Raw genomic sequence first — 20,607 nt, forward strand, 5'->3', positions numbered from 1 at the left:
AGAAGAGTGAATGTCAATTATCCAACAACAATAAATATCTGAAGCAATAGAAGCTTCCAACTTTAAACACATAGTTATCACGCAATCCCAGCAGATAAAACCCGTGAATTTATTCTGACAATTTATCTCATGACCTCCTTCTATCCTCATTTCTGCATCTGAGACCCCCCACTTGCACCTAAACCAGCTCCTTCTCTTCTCCGCTGCCTCGTTTCTGTGGTAAATCCGTCGAGAGGGACGAAAAGCTGCAGGAGAAACAGCTGCTCCACAAACAATTCAATATGTGCAGTCCATGTATATTGTAGGTGGTTAGACAGGCTTTAGGCACGCACACACGCACGCAAACACACACACGCACTCACACACACACGCATGCACACGCACTCACACGCACACACACGCATGCACACGCACGCACACGCACGCACACACACACACACGGCCGCTGGGAGGTGTAGCTCCTTTGCAAGCTTGAACCAAAGCAAATAACAGATTATCAGCAGCAAGCAAGCAAATCCAATAAAAAAGTAAAGATCCCACACATAAAAAAGAGGATGCAGCAATCGTGGTGCAGTCTCATAACGATGGCACATGAGATTTGTAAAATACACACAGGCTTCCTGCAGAAACACATCGCCTGCAACTTATGAAGGAAACAGAGTTCCTTGGCGGGCCTCCCCAAGCGCCACTATTTGAATATCATTTTTCAACGAAAAGATATTTAAAACTCCTGAGGCAAACCAAGGTTTTTTTGCATGGATAACCGTGAATCTTTCAAACATTTGGCAAGTCAATTCATTCCACAGTGAAATGTCTGAAAGAGCTTTGGTATTTCTTGGGTAGATTACTTCAGTAGTTTTACCTCTTTGTCATATTTTCATTTCTGGAATTTAACTTAATTGTGTTATCGTTATCATCTACCTCTGGTAGAAGGCTTGTTTTCATGATGGTGATTGCGATTTGAACGCTTGTATCCGATTGGTTGGTTCTGATATAGTATAGCTTTTCCATGTTGGATTAGTCAGGATCAGTTGCTGTTACGCTTCATCCTGGTTCCATTCAGATCACACTTTTAATTGTGACTGTAATCTGTCAAAATTGATCAGCTCGTGATTTGATGGAAACCTAAATTTATGTGCATCTTATTCTTACACCTTTGAAGTCCAAACACATCTACACACATATTTCTCTCGGAAAAGAGTAGGAGACACAAGAATAAAAATAAAAAAATCAATAAAGAATTCTAGACGTGGAGTTATACCTAACTAACTGAGAAATCGGGTCACAGGAACTATAGAGACATCACCGTACGTGTGAGTGTAGTTTGTGTGTGTGGGGGGTACATGACAGCAAATCTTGTTTAGATCCTGTATGTGCGAAACATAGCACTGGAAAATAAGCAGACGTTACTAAGCAGCTAACAAGGTTGCACAACAGTAGTTGTAAGAATTCTATTCTGCCAGAAGGAAAGCAGGTGAGACAAAGTAAGAGGCTGACAATGTAGAAAAGGGCAGATGCAGCCAGATGGAGATATGAAACATATTGGGAGAATTAGTCAAGTGGCAGAAAAACAAATCAGAAGTTGAAGCGCTTGCATCGATTTAGATATCCTATATGGCTGCTAAGTATACTAATTTGTTTGTCTAATGACCATCCCCCCCAAAAAATTGTAGGTACAAACAGTCAACTGGTAGGTGAAGGTAACAGATCAAGCCTCGTTGAATGGTGCAACACGATAATACCGAAAAAGATATCGCTGACAATCTGTCCTTGTAGACTTAATCATGTTATTGTGCATATAAGGCCAGCTCTTCATGACATGTTATCGGAATCACTCCGTACAATAAATTAGTTGTTGGAATTTAAGGCACCAGAATAATACAGCTATCAGGAAATACATACATGCTAGTGAGCGCGAGAATAATAGCAAATCAAGCCCATTGTGAGTGGTGGAGAGAGATAAACGCAGCTGAGATGTAGCTCTTTCTCTCTTCTGCAGAAAAACACACACTGTCAACCTTTAACCCTCTCATTAGTGTTATCCCACCAAAGTAGAGTAAATTGTCATGAATAAATCCACTTGGAAGCCACTGAATGAAAGACTTTCACTCTGACATAGTCACATTACCATTTCAATAACCGTGCAACACTGCAAAACGCCAGGACTATTTGAGTCATTGGAAACCTTAACGAGTAGATAAAATATGCAAGACGAGTATGCATGTGTGTCCATTGTTTTTTTCACAAAGACAAAAAAAAGTCAGATTTTCAGGCTAATATAGAGAATGAAAATGAATGTGGGACATAGACTGTAAAAATGCTGTTGCTTTGTTTGGTAAGACAAAAGAACTAAAGTGCCGACAGCAGTCAGACCTTGAGACAAATGTATTCAGGAATACAACCCTTTGAGCAAACCTTTGTTTGAGCAGCGTAACCTCGGTGGAGGTGCCAAAGAAATGTCCTTGGGCTGTGTAAAGTTCGAAGAGCACCCCAGTGAAACTAAACCAGCATTCCATCATCATTAAGAAAAATGGCACAAACCTAATGTGTACATTTTAAACAACTCACATTCAAGTCATTCCAATCTGGACTATGTGTGGAAAAAAAAAAAAAGTCCGTAGGAATAATAAGAGGGCAACCCTCGCGAGAAGCGGACCACTGAGGGAATGCACCTGCAGGTCAAAGAAAGAGGCGGTGGAGAGGAGGATGAGGATGAGTAGGTGGAGGAGGGTGTGTTGCACCGTGTAAGCCAGACAAAGACATACATGCACAGGGGAGTGAAACAGACAAAGAAACAAAGACAACAGAAAAATATAACTCAGAACTAAATCTTTTTTATTCACCATGCCGTCTAGTTTTGGTCGTTTCATTGCAGTGCTCATTTTGTTACCCTCAAGTGACCTAATCATTCCCCACTGTCATCAATCTGAGAGACAATTTAACACCCAGGAGAGAAACGGACTCTTGGGAGGTATCTGAAACTCTTCATGACGAACTGAGACAAAGGTACTTCAGCCAAAACATACAGGACAGAACTGCATGGCACATAACTAACATACTGAAATATCCGAGATCGTATCACTATCGACTTGTATTAGTATGCAAAGAAAACACTACAGAAACAGTATTAGTCGACTATGTAAAATGCTGACAGTGCGTACGCGGATAAAAGAAGTGCATGACTGCAAGACATTTACTGAAGCTTCATCCTTTGTGTTATTTTCTCATAGTCGAGAGGACACATAGCAAACGGTTGAATGATCACGTCGTGGCAGCAATTTAATGGTATTAATGGACTGAGGAGCACATGAGGTGATGTAAGAGGTACTCGGATAGATATTTGTCTTTGGTTCATCCTTTAAAGTTGCCAAGAGGATATAGGTTGTTGATTTTACGAGCTTGTTTGCTTTGGACTGCCCTCCGCAAAAGAGAGGAATGAATGGGGAAAGAAAATGAACGAGGGGTGAAAGATGAAACTTTAATTATCTCTCTGGGGAAATCGGGTCATCAGCGGGCACGGTGCGAACGGAAAGGATGAGAGCCATTGTGGCTAACAGAAGTAATTCAAACACAGCTTGCAATAATTGGAATCACTTTTACATTTATGGCGATTAGACACCACTTCAAATATGTTTCAAATGGCAGATGGGGGCTCTTTGGAGGTACGACACTTGTCTCCTGTGAGATCTTTGGCTCGTCAAACATTGAAAGTCGCAGATGGGGAAGACGATAGGAACAACAGCTTGAGCAGAGGAGGCAGAGCGAGAACCGAGCCACTGCTCGGCCACGTTAATTGGTAGGAAGCAGCGAGCCTCTGAATAAAGACGCGGCACCGAAGAGAGCCCGGCTCATTTTTTCTCCCCTTGCACTTTGTCTCCTGAGCAGTCAAAGTAAAGATAACTTAGAAGCCTACTCTTCCTTCTTTTTGCAGTGTATCCTTGCGTTGCTGGTGTGATAAGCCGAGCATCATCTCAGGACTACCAAATATGACAACATGCTGTGATCCCTCAACTATGTAGCTGGCACTCTTCACCTCCACCTTTTTTATATTCGCCTCACTCACAGGCCCACAGTCCTCTGCTGGTTTCTGCTTTTTCCTTCCCTCCCTAATTATCTCACAGGGCTGTGAAGGTAGACCCGACCATCCCCCTACGATTCCGCAAACGGAGAGACCCTGATGAATAATTTCACGTTTCTCTTGCCTTCTCTTTCCACATGTTCTCAAATTGATTATTGTACAGAAGGCCCAGCTAAGAGAGCAGCCCGCTGGGTAATTTGTCTTTCTGACGAACATCGTCAATGCGTAGGTGTGGGGGAGGGAGAGGCAGAATGTGCAAAGTGATAAAAAAAAAAAAGAAAAAAATGTGATTATAGCAAAAAAAAAAAAAAGATAGGTTGGACTGGAAGATTTGTGGTTGCTCTTGGCTTTTGATTGGTGATTCCGTTTGATGTTGTGGTCTGAGGCACTAGTGAAGAGTGGACATTTGTTGAGCGGTATGCAAATGGAGATACACATACTTTGAGAGAGCTTGACTCCAGAGAGGTGTCGCTATGCATGCGAAGCACGTTCTAAAAGAAAGCTAATACAGCATCATGCACAGCGGCGCACGTAAGCGCACCAGCATGGCAAATTGAATAACGCGCTCCAGTTCAAGTCTGTAGAAGAATGCAGCTCAGTCAGTCACATAGCTGTCAGCCAATTGCCTCAAGTCCATGGTAGCAAACCAAGATGAGGTCAAAAGTGCGCGTCACTGACAAGTTTGGTTTCAGCACACGGAAACATAACAATTTGTGTTGCACTCCGAGTAATAAGATGCTCAAAAGTTTCACATTTGCAATTCCGGTGCAAGCTCCACCAAGTGGCTTTGAACTCCAAACACACACACACACACACCCACCCACCCTCTCCCAACCCCATCTCTTGCACACGCACTGTACACCCACATCACTTTCCATTCTCCTCCCCTGTCTTCTAACTTGAGTCTCTCATCTTCTTTATTTCCTCCAAGCTATCTCAGCATCAAGCTTAGCGCCTCCTGCATTCTGCTCCTCTCTCCCGATGTAAAATCTTTCAGCGCCACTCGATTTCCCTTACTAGTCTTTTTTTTTTTTTTTTGGAAGGGCCTTTTTCTTCCCTCTTTTACCGATCCTGTTGTGCATTCTCTTTCCCTGCCCCCACCTCCTCCATTCCAAAAAAAACCTCTTAATGGAATCCATGTCAGCAGAATACCAGAGTGAACCGCACAACTTCACTGTGGCTTCATGTCTGTCTTTCTCTTCTTGGATGGCTCCCTCTGAGAAAAAAAGAAGCAGTTGGAGAATTGAAAGGAAGCAAAATAAAGTGGCAGATAATATTTAAAATGACTCCAAAGACTCTGAGGCTACATTCTTGGACAAACTCAGTCCAATCTTCATGAAATTTAAGAAGGGCACTTTTTGCACTCTACCTCCGAGTGTGTATTTGGTGAAGGCTTAGTGTTTGGACTGAGATTTATATTGTTTGTGTTTCACATGTCCTTGAAAGACGGAATATGAGATGATATATGTATTATGTTGCTTCTGGGAACTACTCACTAACCGCCCCATTAATCTACTATCCAATGAAATCCAACTCAGGAGAATATAAAGAGCGGTTGTACAAAACAGAGTACAAAAAGCAGGAGAAGGTGTAGCTTGTGCATGATTGTCTTTGCAATGAGTAAGTCTTGAGTGGTAGTGTGACGGACGACCTGATAAAGGAGTGAAGGGAACAAAGTGGCACATTGCCGCTGTGCTACGGTGTACTTGTTCCTGGAGAAGCATTGACAGTGACAAATTGAGCTGGTTTCCAATTATTTATCTATCTGTTGTTTACGCCACAGAACACATGCTGACACACACCCCCTATAAATCTTTATTTGGAGTACACAACACCAATCTACCAGTAGATTATTCTTCTAAGCAGCACGAACTAATCAAACATGCGCTTATTCGGCGAGCGCAAAATGTTAAATGACGTTCATCTACCCATTCAGCGGATACTCATGGACATCTGCACACACTCGGTGCAAACGGAATGGAAGAATCCACAGAATAAAATCACCTTCACTTATGAACGATAATGTATTCTGTTCTGGGCATAGAGGGGAAAGCCAGGGGGAGTGATGGGATGGGGGCCAAAGGGGAGGCACACATTTAAACACTTTAGATCCGATAAGGCAGCTGGAAATTGCTGAGAGAGGCTTCCACTTGTACAGAGACGAGCCGCCTGCCAGTCTGTCGCGGAGATTCCAGACAGCCAGTGGTTGACCGAGAGAGCTCTCGCATGATACAGGGTCCCCTCTGCTTTAAAACATTGCTGACACCTCTTGCAGGTCTCCGTCGATGGAGGCCAACTCAGTGTGCCACACACAAACAAGAATGACACTTTACAGCAAACATCTGCATTCCCGTTTAAAAACTAATTGCCCACAATCACTTGGAATTTAAAAAAAAATTGCATCCTTTTTTACCAACTAATCTTTCTCATCACTCTACCTGATTTTAACTTTGTAAATGCTCCAACTCTTCTGATTTTGTCAAATTAACTGACAGAATAATGTTACTTACTGCAAAGCAAGGTTACTTACTTCTGGGCAGTCATTGGTGAATGGCTGAGCCTCTGGATTTAATTAGTCTAGCACCCATATGGATGATAAAAAAAAAAAGAACATGCACGTGTGTGTGCGTGTGTTTGTATATACACACGCACACACGCCCAGTCTGTCACAGTCCTACCTGCACTGCCAAACACACTGCACGCCTGAGTGGCAAAAGGAGGGGCGGCTCCATAATCAGCTGATTCCGTGCTGTTAATTTAATTGATATTAGCAGTGGTGCAAAGCATGACGTTGAGGTTCACTTCCTGTGCCATGTGCACGTGGAGAAACAGCTGCGTTGATGGGGGGGTCGGAGAATGGGACATATTGTGAGATAAATGATTTTTAAAACCACCACCAAGGTTGATAAACATGCTATCAAGGAAACGAGACGATGCAGATGGAAGAAAGGCCAATCGCTCTCAACATGCTTTGTGACTATTTATAGATGTTTTTCCCATCCAGTGAATCTCAAAACAGTGGCAAGAAAGGTGGAAAGCGCCATGGCAATCTCAGAATGATAGCAAATGTGATTGTGCGATGCTTACTGGATAAATTCCGAGCAAGTAGGCTTTTGTCTTGGCTATAAAAAGTAAACGTGTAAGGTGTGATGGTGCTCATGGCATTTTCTGTTGCTCAGATCAAAATGAAAAAAAAGTGTAATCCGGCACTATTATAGACAGATATCTTATAATTAGCTCCCTGTAATCCTTCCAGCTGTCTCCCTCTAAGCAGACTGAGCCCTGTCTGGAACCAAATAAGAGAGAGAGAAAAAAGAAGAGGATGGAAAAAAAGAGAATCTGTTTGTCCTTCAGTCTATTGGACAATGTTTGGAGTAGACGTCAGGGTCAAGTTGAGGTCTCTGTTAATTATCATTTCAGGCGAGTGGATCTTCCATCTACATTACACTTCCCACACGACAGATTGCATTGAAAATTAAACATTTATTAAATTTTCAAGCAATGGTTGACTTACCGTTAATTCCTCTTATTAGTCGCAAATTGCAGCAAGCATTTGAATTAATTGGGTCGGCTGATGCACAACCACTCGAGCTGCTAATAATACAGAATGAGGGATGAGATGAAAACAGGAGCACCTATGCAGTGATGTGAGAAGGTGAGCTTACAATGTTCTGATGACACCTGATTACACCTGGTTGGTGTGGGTAGTGAAAGCTAGGTCATGTTTGATGGCATCTATTGAAGCGTGATGACGAACATGCACGGCCCTGCTCTTTCTGCCGGTGTAGTTGAGGGGATGACTATGAAACATGGCAGGCTGTATATACTGTCAACAGTGTACAGCACATTCCCCACTGTGTGTCCACAGGAGTGTGAAGCATTATAAGCGTCAGCCTCCCAGAAGTAATTTCGTTGGTCTTGGTATGCCGCGACGGGGAAGCATTTATATTCAACAAGGTTTGATGTTTATCCACAGAACACATACAAGGCGGTGTTTGCGAACACAGTCGGGGTGAAAAACTGGGTCTTTTGCTTCAGTCAATTCTCCTTGTGCTACTTTCTCTTTGCTGCCATTTAAGCACATCGTACACAAAGCAACAAATGCCACATAACTACTTAGGTCTCATCTGTATTCCACAGCTAGTTTCCATTAGTTGCTAACCGTTTGTGCTATTATGTACCTCAATCACAAAAAAAAAAACCTTTCAACGAGGTTTTGTCTATCTTCGCAACTAGTGCACATCCAAATCCATTCCCCCACATAATCTACCTATTTCATCCCCTTGGCCTTGTAAGGTGTGAAACCGTATGCACTTTTCTGAACCCTAAGGGATCTCTTCACTTGTCAGTATGCAGGGCAGCATCACGAGTAAAAACAAACATGTAAGACGAATAATGCAGGTCTAAGTTGAGGGCAAACAGCAAGAGCAAATGGAAGGAGACAGATGGTTTGGTTCTAGAGAAGTGAAAATATAAATACAAATATGCATTGTTGTTTGAATTGTTTGGTGATGGTCCATTTCTTATGAATGAATGGATGGATATAGTATTTATTTGCAGAGGATGTGATATGATATGATTTGCCTGTCTCTCCACGTTGTCAATAAAGCTCAAGGAACACCTGCCAACCCAAGTGCAGGTTTACATTGTCTATTAGAGCATAAAAAATGTCCTCCACTGTCAATAAAGGAGAGCCTGTAACAGAAGCATCTGTCAATTACAGTGCTAATCTTGAGAAGCTTCCTGCAATTATAGTACAGTGACAGACAGGTGAGTTATGCGGGAGCCTCATGTTTGTCGGGGTGGCTCTGGATGTTTGATTGTCTGCTGGCATTTTGGAGCAAGACCTTTGGCAAGACAACATCCTGGAATATGTGGCATGAGACATTTGGAATAAAGCCACCAGGAGAAGGGCTACGGCAGACAATAAAAAGGCATTGCTGATTGTTATGAGGAAGAATGTTGAAATCTGTTTTCTATGGTAGAGGATTTCAATTAGAGCCTTAGCAAACCACTGTTGATATGCAATGAAAATGCCTCCAAAAACATTTCTTGATGATTTCTTTTTGTGATGAAACACCTGTGTTTATTATGCTAGCAGCCAGGCTTGAATTTCTTCCAAGAAACAAAGATAAAGCTAAACCCTATTTCAGATTTTTGATTCTTGCCTGTTTTTTTAAGTCTCGTACAATAACTCTGTTGTGATAATAAGAATTCCAATTTACAGCTGGTATTAAAGATAACAGGGGAGAAAGTGACAGTGATTTAGCTTCTAAATGCAGGATGAAAAAATATAAAAGCATCACATTTAGAGTTTATTAACTGACACTCGTGGATGTGTGTTTGGGTGGGATTAAGTGTACAAGTGCTACAGGCTATATCACCGTGAAGATCAATTTAATGATCTCTTCAGTGTCTCCCGGTTATAATGTACTTCTCGGCTAAATCCTCCGTTTCCGCAAGCGAATGGTAATATCACGCTGTATTTATTTGTTGCGCCGCATTGTTATTTCCTGGAAATAGCCTTGGGATGTCTGTGATGAACTGCGAGGGTTCTTTCCAGTGAGAAAATTGTGCAAACAGAAAGGGGGGAGTGCAAAATGAAATATATCACCGCTTTAATAATTCATGATGTGTAACGTGTTTAATGTTCACCCATAAGAATAGGGAATATATCAATAGTGTATCTCCTACCTTGGAATTTGAGGGGGAAAAATTGAGGGGCATATACACTTGTTTTTCAGTTTTTTGTCTTTCAAAGTAAATAATCATTCTCCATATTCACTAATGGCATGTTTGGGTGTTAAATGATGTCATTTTGTCAATGTCGTTTGGACTAAATTCTAAGCAAATTTATAGAAAACAAATAATTAATTTCTTGAGCCACTACTGAAGCTCCCTCACAAACCTTTTCTGAAACATTCTGGGCTATTCCCACGAGACAAAGATGAAGCGATGCTCTGCAAACAGGCGGATATGTGTGTGTGTGTGTGTGTGTGGGGGGGGGGGCAGTAAAGAGGAGAGGCTGAGTTGACAAGCAGGCGGCAACAGTAATGGCTGCACTGCTTTGGAGATGTTCCCCTCATTATTCACGATTCCACTGAGGAACCACTCCTTTTTCTCGCTCTTTGTTCTGTATGTTCATGTTATAAATCTCGACATCTATGCAGGCAATTAAAGAAGACAGCGTTGACGTTAAGCAGTAAAACTCGACAGCGTATACATATTCATTTTATACTTTACGTCAAATATGCAGTCCAATATGCTATTTTAGCTTGACAAACCGAATGTCTTTTCGCTATACTTTTTTCAAATTTGGCCTAAAGCGAAATATATGTCAATATATATTTTCCAAACTCCATTCAATAATTTGTGTTATGTGATTGATTGAAGCGCCTCCCAAACTGGGTGTTGAGTGTTCTGTACATAGCACATTCATGAGCCATGTGTTCCTTCTCAGAAGCTCTGGTGTCCTCCAGCCTCTCTTTTCACTAAGCTCCAGTCTAAACAAACTCTTCCAAGCATCCTGACACCATGTCACAAATCCAGCTCTTGGAACCACTTATCGTGGATCAAGAAAGTCAAATGCTTTGGATAACGCTCTGCGCACAATAAACACAATCCAGCTGTATCTGACGTGCGATTTGCTGAATGATCAAATCGCAATGCAATGGTAGAAAGCAGGATGAGGTACAAGAGGCTCGCAAGCATTCCCAGTCCTTCATCGGAAATGTGAACCAAACACAGATTGCTACTTTGGTGCTTTTGGATCAACGACATGCAATTGCCTATCATTCCTCAACCATATGGAGGGAAAATAATTTTCTCAGAGATAACGCTCACATGGCGACTTAGGACTTTGCATTCATCCAGAGAGTTGACAGGCAGGATGTACTCAGTGACAGCTATTTGAAGTCATTAGTTAATGGAGGGGCTGGCAAGAGAGGGAACCCTGACCTCGAAGAATCCGCCTCCCTCGCCGCCGCCTCCGTACGCTCGCTCATTGCCGCCGAAAGACTCCAATCAAAGAGGAGCGAACGGGGGAGGCGGGCCGGGGGTCCCGGCACATGCTGTCAAACTCACAGTCTGACTGAGCCGTGCATATCCCATGATCCACTTCACAGAGCGTCTTCACTTCACTGAACATGTCCATCACGTTAATGCATTCGCCTAATTACCGACATGTTTACCTCCTGCCTTCATTTGAAAGCTATTTTCAGGGTGTTCAAATAGAAATTGCATGTAAACTGAGCTGGAAGCATCTTTAAAACCAGATGATAAGGAACTCCAAATGCAGTATTCTAGTTGTGAGAGGCTGATAAGCAATAATGTGACCGGCCAAACTCAATGAATAATCAAAAAATAGAAACACAAAGGTAGGGTTTGCTCTGTGCCATATCATGTGAGTGTGACTCTCTTCTTCATGCTCTTCTCAGGTTGTAGCACATTTGAAACACCTGGCCCATGTTCCTGTTTGATTTATTTGTCCCTCCTCAGGGGCTCATTGACGAGTGGGGAGCAGTTTGGTCAGCAGCCTCTCGACACAGCACCAGGTGTTAAATGTACTATTCCACAGTCATCCAGCCAACATTCACAGCTAAGGGCAAATCTGCTGCTCATCAAAATTGCACGTGGACATTTTTTTTTTTTATTGCAGCAAGTCTCAATGTGGATATGCTGGAAAAATTCAACCTTGTGTGAGGAATTGTACATTAAAATTTCACGAGGATGGACAATAAATAGGCAGGAATATATTTTGAGTGACTGTTCTTTTTTGTCACTCATGCACCCTTGCATACATTATGTTTAGATTTTAAATGTGGTTTAATATTAATAATATATTTTATATGCATATAAATAGACAATTGCAATTTTCTGATTTGAGCTATTCTCGTTTATTGCTAGCGTATGCCTAAAATGCTCAAAGATGACCATTTCGGGGAGAGCCTGTTACCAAGGTAACACGTTCTTGTTACTTTTGACTTTGTGTGAAAAGCTACACATAAATAATAAACATATACAAAAACGACTTTCCCTTTCTTAACCTCCAGTGCATTCATAACAAGAAGGTTGTCTTTCCTTGCAGCTTATTACTTTACTGTGGAGTTGTGCCTTGACCTTCATCCCTGGCATGAGCGACACTTTCTTCGAGCAAATGGCAAAGTCCAATTAGTTTAAGAATAGCATTTATTCCTCTCTCTTCCCGAACCCAGAAAATAGGTCTACTATCCAATAACCTTTAGCGTACAGAGGCTGTGACTTTGCTTTCACCTCAATAAAGCTCTCTGTGATTGAATCAAGTGGCCGAGGTCAATAGGACATATGTTCATTTCCCAAGGTCCTCTAGGGTCTCTAGGCAGAAAAAAAATGTGCTGAGTGTCTCCTGTGACATTTATAGGCTAGGAACTGAGTTACATGTCTTTTCCCCTTTTACGCATTCAATTCCAGTTTGATTCCTTCCGTGTGTTTCTGTGTACTTGCGTTGCATTCCGAGCCTGTGGTCACGCTTCAGGCACCGGCACAATTCACATCTGTCACTGCCTCTACCACGTCACCTCAATTTTCCGCAAACAAGTTTCACTTTCTATGCCTGGAAGGAAAGTCATCCTTTCGCTCGTCGGCTTCTGTCTGCCTCTGTCAATGCCCTCCCGCTCTTGTTGTCTTACATCTGTCAGAGTCACAGACGGTCTTTTGTCAGCCGTCAACTGTCAGAGGACTACGACTCAAAAGATAAGATTAAATTGGACTGCGGTGACTATAAGAGCAGGGTGGTAGACCACCATTTTGAAAACAACGTTTGCGGTAAAAGTGTGCATTTATATGGTCAATGATAAAACCTACCATTCATGGAGAAGATGCGGTTGAAATTAGGGCCCTACGTACATATACTTGAAAAATATTTAAGCATCTAAAGTGCTGTAACTAAATGGAAAATAACTGGACAAATTGTCTATTGACAGAGTACACACCAGGGTCACTTCCTACTTTAATCCTGCACTGATTCACAGACCCCTCTTTAAAGTCCTTAACTCAGCAGAATTTACAAAAAAGCCGTCTGTGTTGCCCGGTCCCGTTGTGACCCGTGAATCTGCGCGACCTCAACCGGATAAGACAAGGAGACGTAACTCATCCAGGCAGCTTCAACAAGTCCTCCTTGTGTTCGAGCTCAGCCTTAGAAGCTGCCGGTAAATTTAGTCAACTCCACAACTAATGAACTCTCACCCTTGGGGGCTTTGCTTCCCAGAGTTGGAGTGCTGATCGAGCATTATCCTGATACCGTTTGACCCTCTCTTTCATTATAATTCAAAAGGAGAAAGTGATACTAGAGCGGTATTATTATTCTCAAACCTTGGTGAAATATTTGCCCTGGAGACAAAGTGTGATTAGAGCAGTGTGAGCTGACACAGCTGAGAAAATCAGGGAGATCGACGCTATAGAATGAGATGCTTTCAAGCATGTCAGGGCTTTGACTGGTAAGTCTCATCTTCGAGTCTTGCTTTAGTTGATTCTCAGTTGAGTTGAAAAAATTCAATTGGCTTTACCTATTTCTTGTACTCTCCTGCTAAACATTTGCCTGTCAGATTCCCGCTTGGGACATACTGCGGGAAAAAGCCGTTTAGCGAGCGACAGCAGACACTTGACTCTGCAAGTCGACACTGTCACCTGTTCGGAACACACGCAGAGATTGTTAAAAAATGCAGACTAAAGCTGATGCACAGCTGCTGCGTGACTGACAGGTGTGTCGCAAAGCCACCTCGCAAGTCTTTCCATCTACAAAGTTGGCTTCAGGGCATGTCTTCCAACCAGGTAGAAGGAAAAATTAAAAAAAAAAGCTAGCATGAACATTTTGTGTAATATTTTACAGCTCGTGAGTGTCCATTCACCCAAGAGGTCAGGCGAGGTCAGAGGCACACTCCATTACAGTTGTGCTGTTTCATTCCTAAGTGTTTCAAGATGTCAACTTACTGGCTACTTCCAGCGATGCATTGTGACTGACTGCCTGGCCCAGATAGTTGCGGGCCACGCAGACGTAGCTGCCGTCGTCAGGCTTGCTCCTCCGTCCGTGGACAATACGTAAGAAGAAGAGCGAGCCGCTCGGCAAGAGCATGCGGTGCGAGCGAGGGTTGTCCCGATCCGTCTCCACACGTTCCCCATCCTTGTACCACTCCACCGTAGGTGGCGGACGGCCTTCTGCTTTACAGTTGAGAGTGGCCGGTTCCCCTTTGGACACAATCAGGTCAGAGGGGTGCTCAACGATGCGGGGAGGGGAGTCCTCTTGGCGAAGACGAGACCCTGGAGAGAGGGAGGGATGACAAAAACTCAGTTAAGCATTAAGTGCCACGCGGGTTCCATTGTAGTCACTCTTGCAATCGTGTGCTAATGAAAACGGTAGCAGGGCTGAAAGGATTTGACAAGGCGTGTTATATATTGTTGTGCAAGTATTAACGATAATCTAGTTTGACAATATAATTAGCCGACAATTTACGTCGCTCATGAGGTGTTTTTTCTTTGCTTTCAGCTGACGGAGCCCACGAGGCATTCATTGTAAATGAGTAAACAATGCTGAAATATGAAATCGTCCGGCTGCCTTTCAATGTCTGCTTGAATGGAAGACAATTATTCAGGTTGTCGGTGACTTCTTGGGTTGTTTTTTTTTTTTTTTTTAATGAATGAAAGGACGTTACATTATGATGGGCAATTTGTAAGTCTTTCAATCTTCATTAAATAAGCAGTATAGGAAATTGTTGGATGGCCGAATGAATGGATGGATGGTTTTTAGTCACCACAGCAAGCACAATCATTAAATCCGTCTGACTAGTTCACCGGAACTACGAACCATAAAATAACCTTTCATACTTCACTGTTAAGATGTCAATCTTTTAGTTCAGCTCTAAGATCACCAAGTGAGTTCCTGTGAGGCAGAACCTCCCTAATGAGGATCACCTTCAGATGCCCTGCCTGCATGTCCTCACAGCTCCTTGACGTCGACTGTTCATCCAGCCATCCTTGTCGGATTGTCGGCTACTGTTGAGATGATCGTGAGCCAGGCACTGTCCCCACCCTGCAGCACTGTTTGCATCTTCCTATTTACAGCAGAGTGCAAGCTGAATTTCGCTTTTAAGACTAATAAGGACTCTAATAATTGGGCACTTAGACCTACAGGGAGGATCCTACCTAGAAGACAGACAACCACACGTCATACGTACGGGCAAATTATATTCCCAGCATTTTTGGAGAGCAATGACATGAGCTCTAGAGAAGGGCTAAAAGCACAGGGAGAAGATATAGACTCGACACCCAAAAGCCTGGAGCAAGCAATGAACCCGAATCGATCTTGCTGTGAGCTACATGGAATTGAGGTGCTCCATTAAGCCTTGATATTTTGCTTTGTTTTCGCTCATAACAGTTTATTCCTTAATGTCAGAGGACTGGTAAACCCTGCTGGAAGGATGCATACAAATGATTATGCATTATTTAATACTTTAGGAAATGTAATATTTTGCCATGGAGTAAAAAAGTAGACTTATCATGCAAATGAGGCTCAAATGACAAACACATTTATACAAAATAAAAATACATATAAATACAAGATAAGGAATAATTGAAACATGTCTTTCAAATGGGAGACACTAAATCAAATGAGGTTTCACTGGCAATGGATCACCTGTTACATGTTCCTCCCTCACCCCCCCAACACTGCTCTAACAAAGGAATAAACAAGGCTACCCCTGTGGTCTCTTGTCCCTGTTTACGGCACACATGCTTCTTTCCTTGTTCTTAATTGTGCTGGGCTGCTGCCTGTGGGTTTTAGCAGCTCCCTAAGCTCTCTGGCTACACAGACAGGCAATATCAGCCCGCCACAAGTGTGTGTGTGTGTGTGGGGGGCTCACAAAATCAGGCCTTATCTGTAAAGGGCCAGCAGCCAGCAGCAAAATCAGTATGCAAAAACATGCACACAGATGCACAATTGAGTACATGCATATACAAGGAAGGTCATTTGTAGCACCTGTGCCCCGACAAGTACAGTAAGTTGTTTCTTTTTAACTCAGTCACGCCTGAGGCAACAATGTTGGCTTAAAGTTCTGGGGAGAAGCAAGAGAAGAAGCCCACCGGGGGAGAGCAGTTTGGGCTGAGTGGCAAAGAGGTGGAGAGATACTCAGAATTCTGTCTGATCAAATATACAAGTTTGGTGCATTGTTTTTTATTAGTGTAGGCTGGGTGAATATTGGTGGGGAGGAGATGAAATGAGCTGATAAAGGGTCAAGGCAGAATCTTAAAAACAACAACATATGAGCACTGAGATCATGGCAATAACTTGGGAGAAATGTGAATGTAATTTTCTAGCATGTTGGTGGTCTGGGCTCGACCCACCCCAGTGAAACTTGGAGAATAACACTGCATGTATTTATACAGTATGGAAGAAGAGTACCATGTGACCGAGCCAAAGTGAAGTTATTGCGTTGAGGTCACAAAAACTGTCAGCTCAAGAAGAAGAATCCCACAAGGCCTAACGCTTCAGACGTGGTGTCTGACACGGATGCACGCAGTTCCCCAAAATAACCAAGTGTTTTACAGCTGGTGGTTTGGAGAGGAGAGCTTTAAAAATGCTAGATCCTAGAGACTTAAAACCTCGCAGATCATTTGCAGCAGAGCCCCAGTTGTGGGGATGATAAATCCCAGCCTGGGGCAACGTGGGATTATTACCTGAACTCGAGTACCAACGCCACCCTGGAGGACTCCAATAAACTATGTTCAGAATGTTTTGTTGAGGACATTTTTGCCTGAGGAGAAGTAATTGAATTTTCTTTTGTAGTCACAATGGGACGGACATTGGCTCCAAATCCACATTTCCTAACAGAAAGTCAAAGATTTCCATATTCTAGCTAGTCAAGATCCTTATTTTGACAATAAAACAAGCAATGAATGTTTTTTTTTTTATGTCATATCTTCTTCTTTCAGTTTGTCCACCTGTTCTCGTCAGCCGTGTGTCTTGTGTCAACCAATCAGAGCCGTCCAGTCAGATCTTGTTTGGTTTCTCATCAGTTTTGTTTGTATACGTATTTCCTTGCTTTCATTCAGTTCAAGTTGGTTAGTGGTGCAGTCACTGTCATGTCATTTTGTTCTTTTGATGCCATGATTCCTGTGGAGTTTCATTCAACCACAGTACACCTTCCATGTTGGTTGCAGCAGGAATGTATGTTTGAACAACCAGCAAAAATGATAAATGCAGAAAGGAGCAGAGAAATCTCAATGCATATGTCATGGTAATAATGTAGAGTTAAAAATAACATCATGCCACAGATTTAAACTCAACATTTTGTTTGAGTGACAGCTGGCACAGTGAAAGCTTAAAAACAAAAAATCCACAGCCAGAGGACTTGGACTGACTGCTTGGTCATGTTCAATACTGAATCCTTTCAAAAATGTGGAATAAACAAACGATGTATATTGTATGTTGGAAAATGCTGCAAGGCAGATTTTTCTTGCCCCTGTACAGAGCCAGTCGCTATTTCAAAGTCATGACCTGTGTTGTGATGAACGTCACCCCGTTGTCCAACAACGGGGAAAAAATATAAACAGACATTGTGCTAAAATGAACTCGTTGCTCGACTCAAACCTTGACGACATACACTTCAATCATTCACTCTTCAATTTGTGAGGCAAAACAAGGGGAAGCCAATAAATTCCAGAAATTCTTTCCCAGGTTGTATAAAGTGCAATTTAGTGAAGCAATTAAACACTGTCATTCACAAATGTTAGAGGGGTCGGGAAGAGCCATCTACAGACACGCTTCTTGGCAACTATTGAGCCTTCCAAAATTGCAATCATGGAAGATCTTTTTAATCTGGATTTATCAATATTTCTCTCCCCCTGGAGACTTTTAATAGCACAATGGCCAATACAAATGTCCCTGGAGATGAAAGGCAAGGTCACGGACATGATAACAACTCCCATTACTGTAGTGCAAAGCCAGATGTTGAGAAGAGAGTAAACCAAGTGAACATGCAAGCAGAAATAATATACAAGCTGGGCATACTGCAGATGTGTCATTTTATGATGATTCAAGTCTTGCAACCTTTTTTTCATTTTCACAGTGTTGTTAATACAAAAATTATTACCGGGGAAAAGAGGAAGGAATCAAATACTTGAATTGCCATCTGTTAAATGTTCACTGGGAAGGTAACATGCAATTAGGTCCCCAGGGCAGAATCAGACAAGAACACTGCTGGTACGTGATAAAAATCTGAGCCAACTAGGTCAACGGCATACTTAAAGAACAGAATCAATCCATCAAGCATATTTTGTACCTTACTTCCAATTCCTTTATGCATAAACAAGATGCAGAGGGTACAACCTCCCGCTGTTCACCACTACCAGGAGGCCAGCAGCAAAGCCGACACGCTTCTCCTCACTCCATTCAATGTACAATGGAAAGTCCGGTTTCTGCTTTTGTCATTGAGTTTTCCTCGAGCAAAGCTAAAAGTCAGACTTTCAGTGAGGGATGCAGACATTGAAATGGCCCAGGTTTATTTTTTAAGAAATTGGACATTTAACAGTGTACTTTCTTTGAAATGAGAGAATCAGTTTCATGACGTGCATGTTGTGATTTGTCCTCCTGGAGTGCGATTGTCATTTCCCCATCGTCACCATTTAAACAAGATTTTTTTTTCTTAACAAATTCAATTAATACATATTGCATATTCTCTATTAGATTTAAATGGTGTCATTGTGTGACGTATGTGAACATCTGGATGACCTCAATTCATTTTTGGACTTAATTAAGCCTCTGGTAGAAGCAACCCAGATGTGAGTAACTGTCATGATGACTCAATAGAACGAGACTTTGCTCAGTGAGTCTAAAATGTGTCAAATCCTGGCTGGATTGTTAATTTTCATCGGGACGTCGTTGTCCATTTATTTGTGTTGGAATAGTGGTATCGGGTGCTTTGTATTGGTATCAATGAATATTTATATGAAACAAAGTTCATTCAGCGAGATGAGATTTAACTTTGCGGCAAAAGATTTGACCTACATGACTTTTTTAGATGGCATACAGAATGTGTGGGGTGGTGTACCCTCCACAAACTCCTTATTACATGCTGGAAGAAGAAGCAACGCTGCCACAGCAATAAAGTAGTGCTGCAGAAACTGATGTCAAGAGTTCAGCAAGGATGAGAAATGGCTGCTGGAAGTCCATCATATGCTGACCTTTCTTCCACAACAAACCTGCTTGTGTCAATCAGTTCCTCCGAGCAAATACTGTTCAAAATGTGGACGTACAAATTGCTTTTCACCCCCCCGCCCCAACCCACCTCACTCGTACGATGGGATTGAAAAGATCCTTTTTTTCTCTCTCTTTTTACAGAAAAGACCACAGCCATTTTAAACCATTACTATTAGAACTCTCAACTTTCAAAAAGGTCTACAAGAGGGTGATAAAATGATATGGTCAGACAGTAATCGGAGAATATATTATGCCTGTGTGCTTAAATGTGTTTTATTTGGCTGGATTGATTGGGGCCAGAAGAGGAAATAGCGGTTCTGAAGAATGCAAGTTGGTAGTTGCTGACCAAATGGGAAAGAAAAACAAAAAATAAAGACATGTGAGTTCTAAAATAATATGGAGTTGATCAGCCAACAGATTATACTTGCCCATAGTACCTTTGATTTTTTTTGGAAGTGCAGCATCTAAAGTCCAGTCACTAAAATGAGTGACGATTGTTGGATGGCCTTCTGCCAGCGGTTATCACCTTGATGCAGCCATGTGATAAGCACCCCAAGCCACAATGATTATCTAAACTTGCCGTGATTGGCAACATTTCCCAGATGGACCCGGAGGGGCTCTCAAGTAAGGGGTCGTAAACTTGCATCCAATTTAAAAAATGTTGGCAACAGTTCATGTTGATGATTTCATTCATAGATATCTCAAATGTAACAAAATAATTGAGTTAATTAGAAGCTGTAGGCAGATTTCATTTTAATTGGCCAGCCAAATGAAGAGATGATTGGAAGGAACAAATGAAAACAGAAATGACTGCTGGTAGTTTGGATGATTGGAGGTGAAGCTTTCCGTAGTCAGATAAACTACGGGGACAAAAAGTCGAGGAGATTAATGGACTGCCTCCAGTTTTCTTTTTAATCTTTTGGTTCGTATTTTTAAAATCTGCGCGTGGGGTAATTGCAATAATTCCAACCACATATGTCTGTCAAAGACAACACGGCTCATCCAGACACTGACGCAATTCCCCTTCACTTCTTTTCCAATTTACCCACCTCATTAACCTGAAGCAGTTTATTTCAATCATGTGAAATTTTAATTGCTTGTCTTTCCACTCAACTTAGTTGACTGAAGGCTCTTGGCTCTAAACCATAATTCAGCTTTCTGTTCTTTTGATTGAAATTTCTATAAATGAGTCAATGTCAAGATCACACGCTGACGGCTTTGAAACTTTTCTACCTCGGAAAATATTTAGCTCTTCAATGCCTTAAATCAAAATAAAGCATGAGCCCTTGATAATGCATTATTA

The 20,607-nt window shown here is 42.1% G+C and overlaps 1 protein-coding gene across 1 annotated transcript in view; it reads right to left on the reverse strand.

The window, feature by feature from the left end:
* LOC147043610 (roundabout homolog 1-like) overlaps positions 1–20,607 on the reverse strand; it is a 42,472-nt gene that overhangs the window by 16,973 nt on the left and 4,892 nt on the right. Inside the window, exon 2 of the mRNA XM_085935531.1 lies at positions 14,045–14,371. Within this exon, the coding sequence (XP_085791657.1) occupies positions 14,045–14,371 (327 nt within the window). The remainder of the gene's footprint in view (positions 1–14,044; positions 14,372–20,607) is intronic.

This window comes from Syngnathus leptorhynchus, chromosome 17 (assembly GCF_054491065.1).
Source record: "Syngnathus leptorhynchus isolate UIUO chromosome 17, UIUO_Slep, whole genome shotgun sequence".
Lineage (NCBI taxonomy): Eukaryota > Metazoa > Chordata > Actinopteri > Syngnathiformes > Syngnathidae > Syngnathus > Syngnathus leptorhynchus.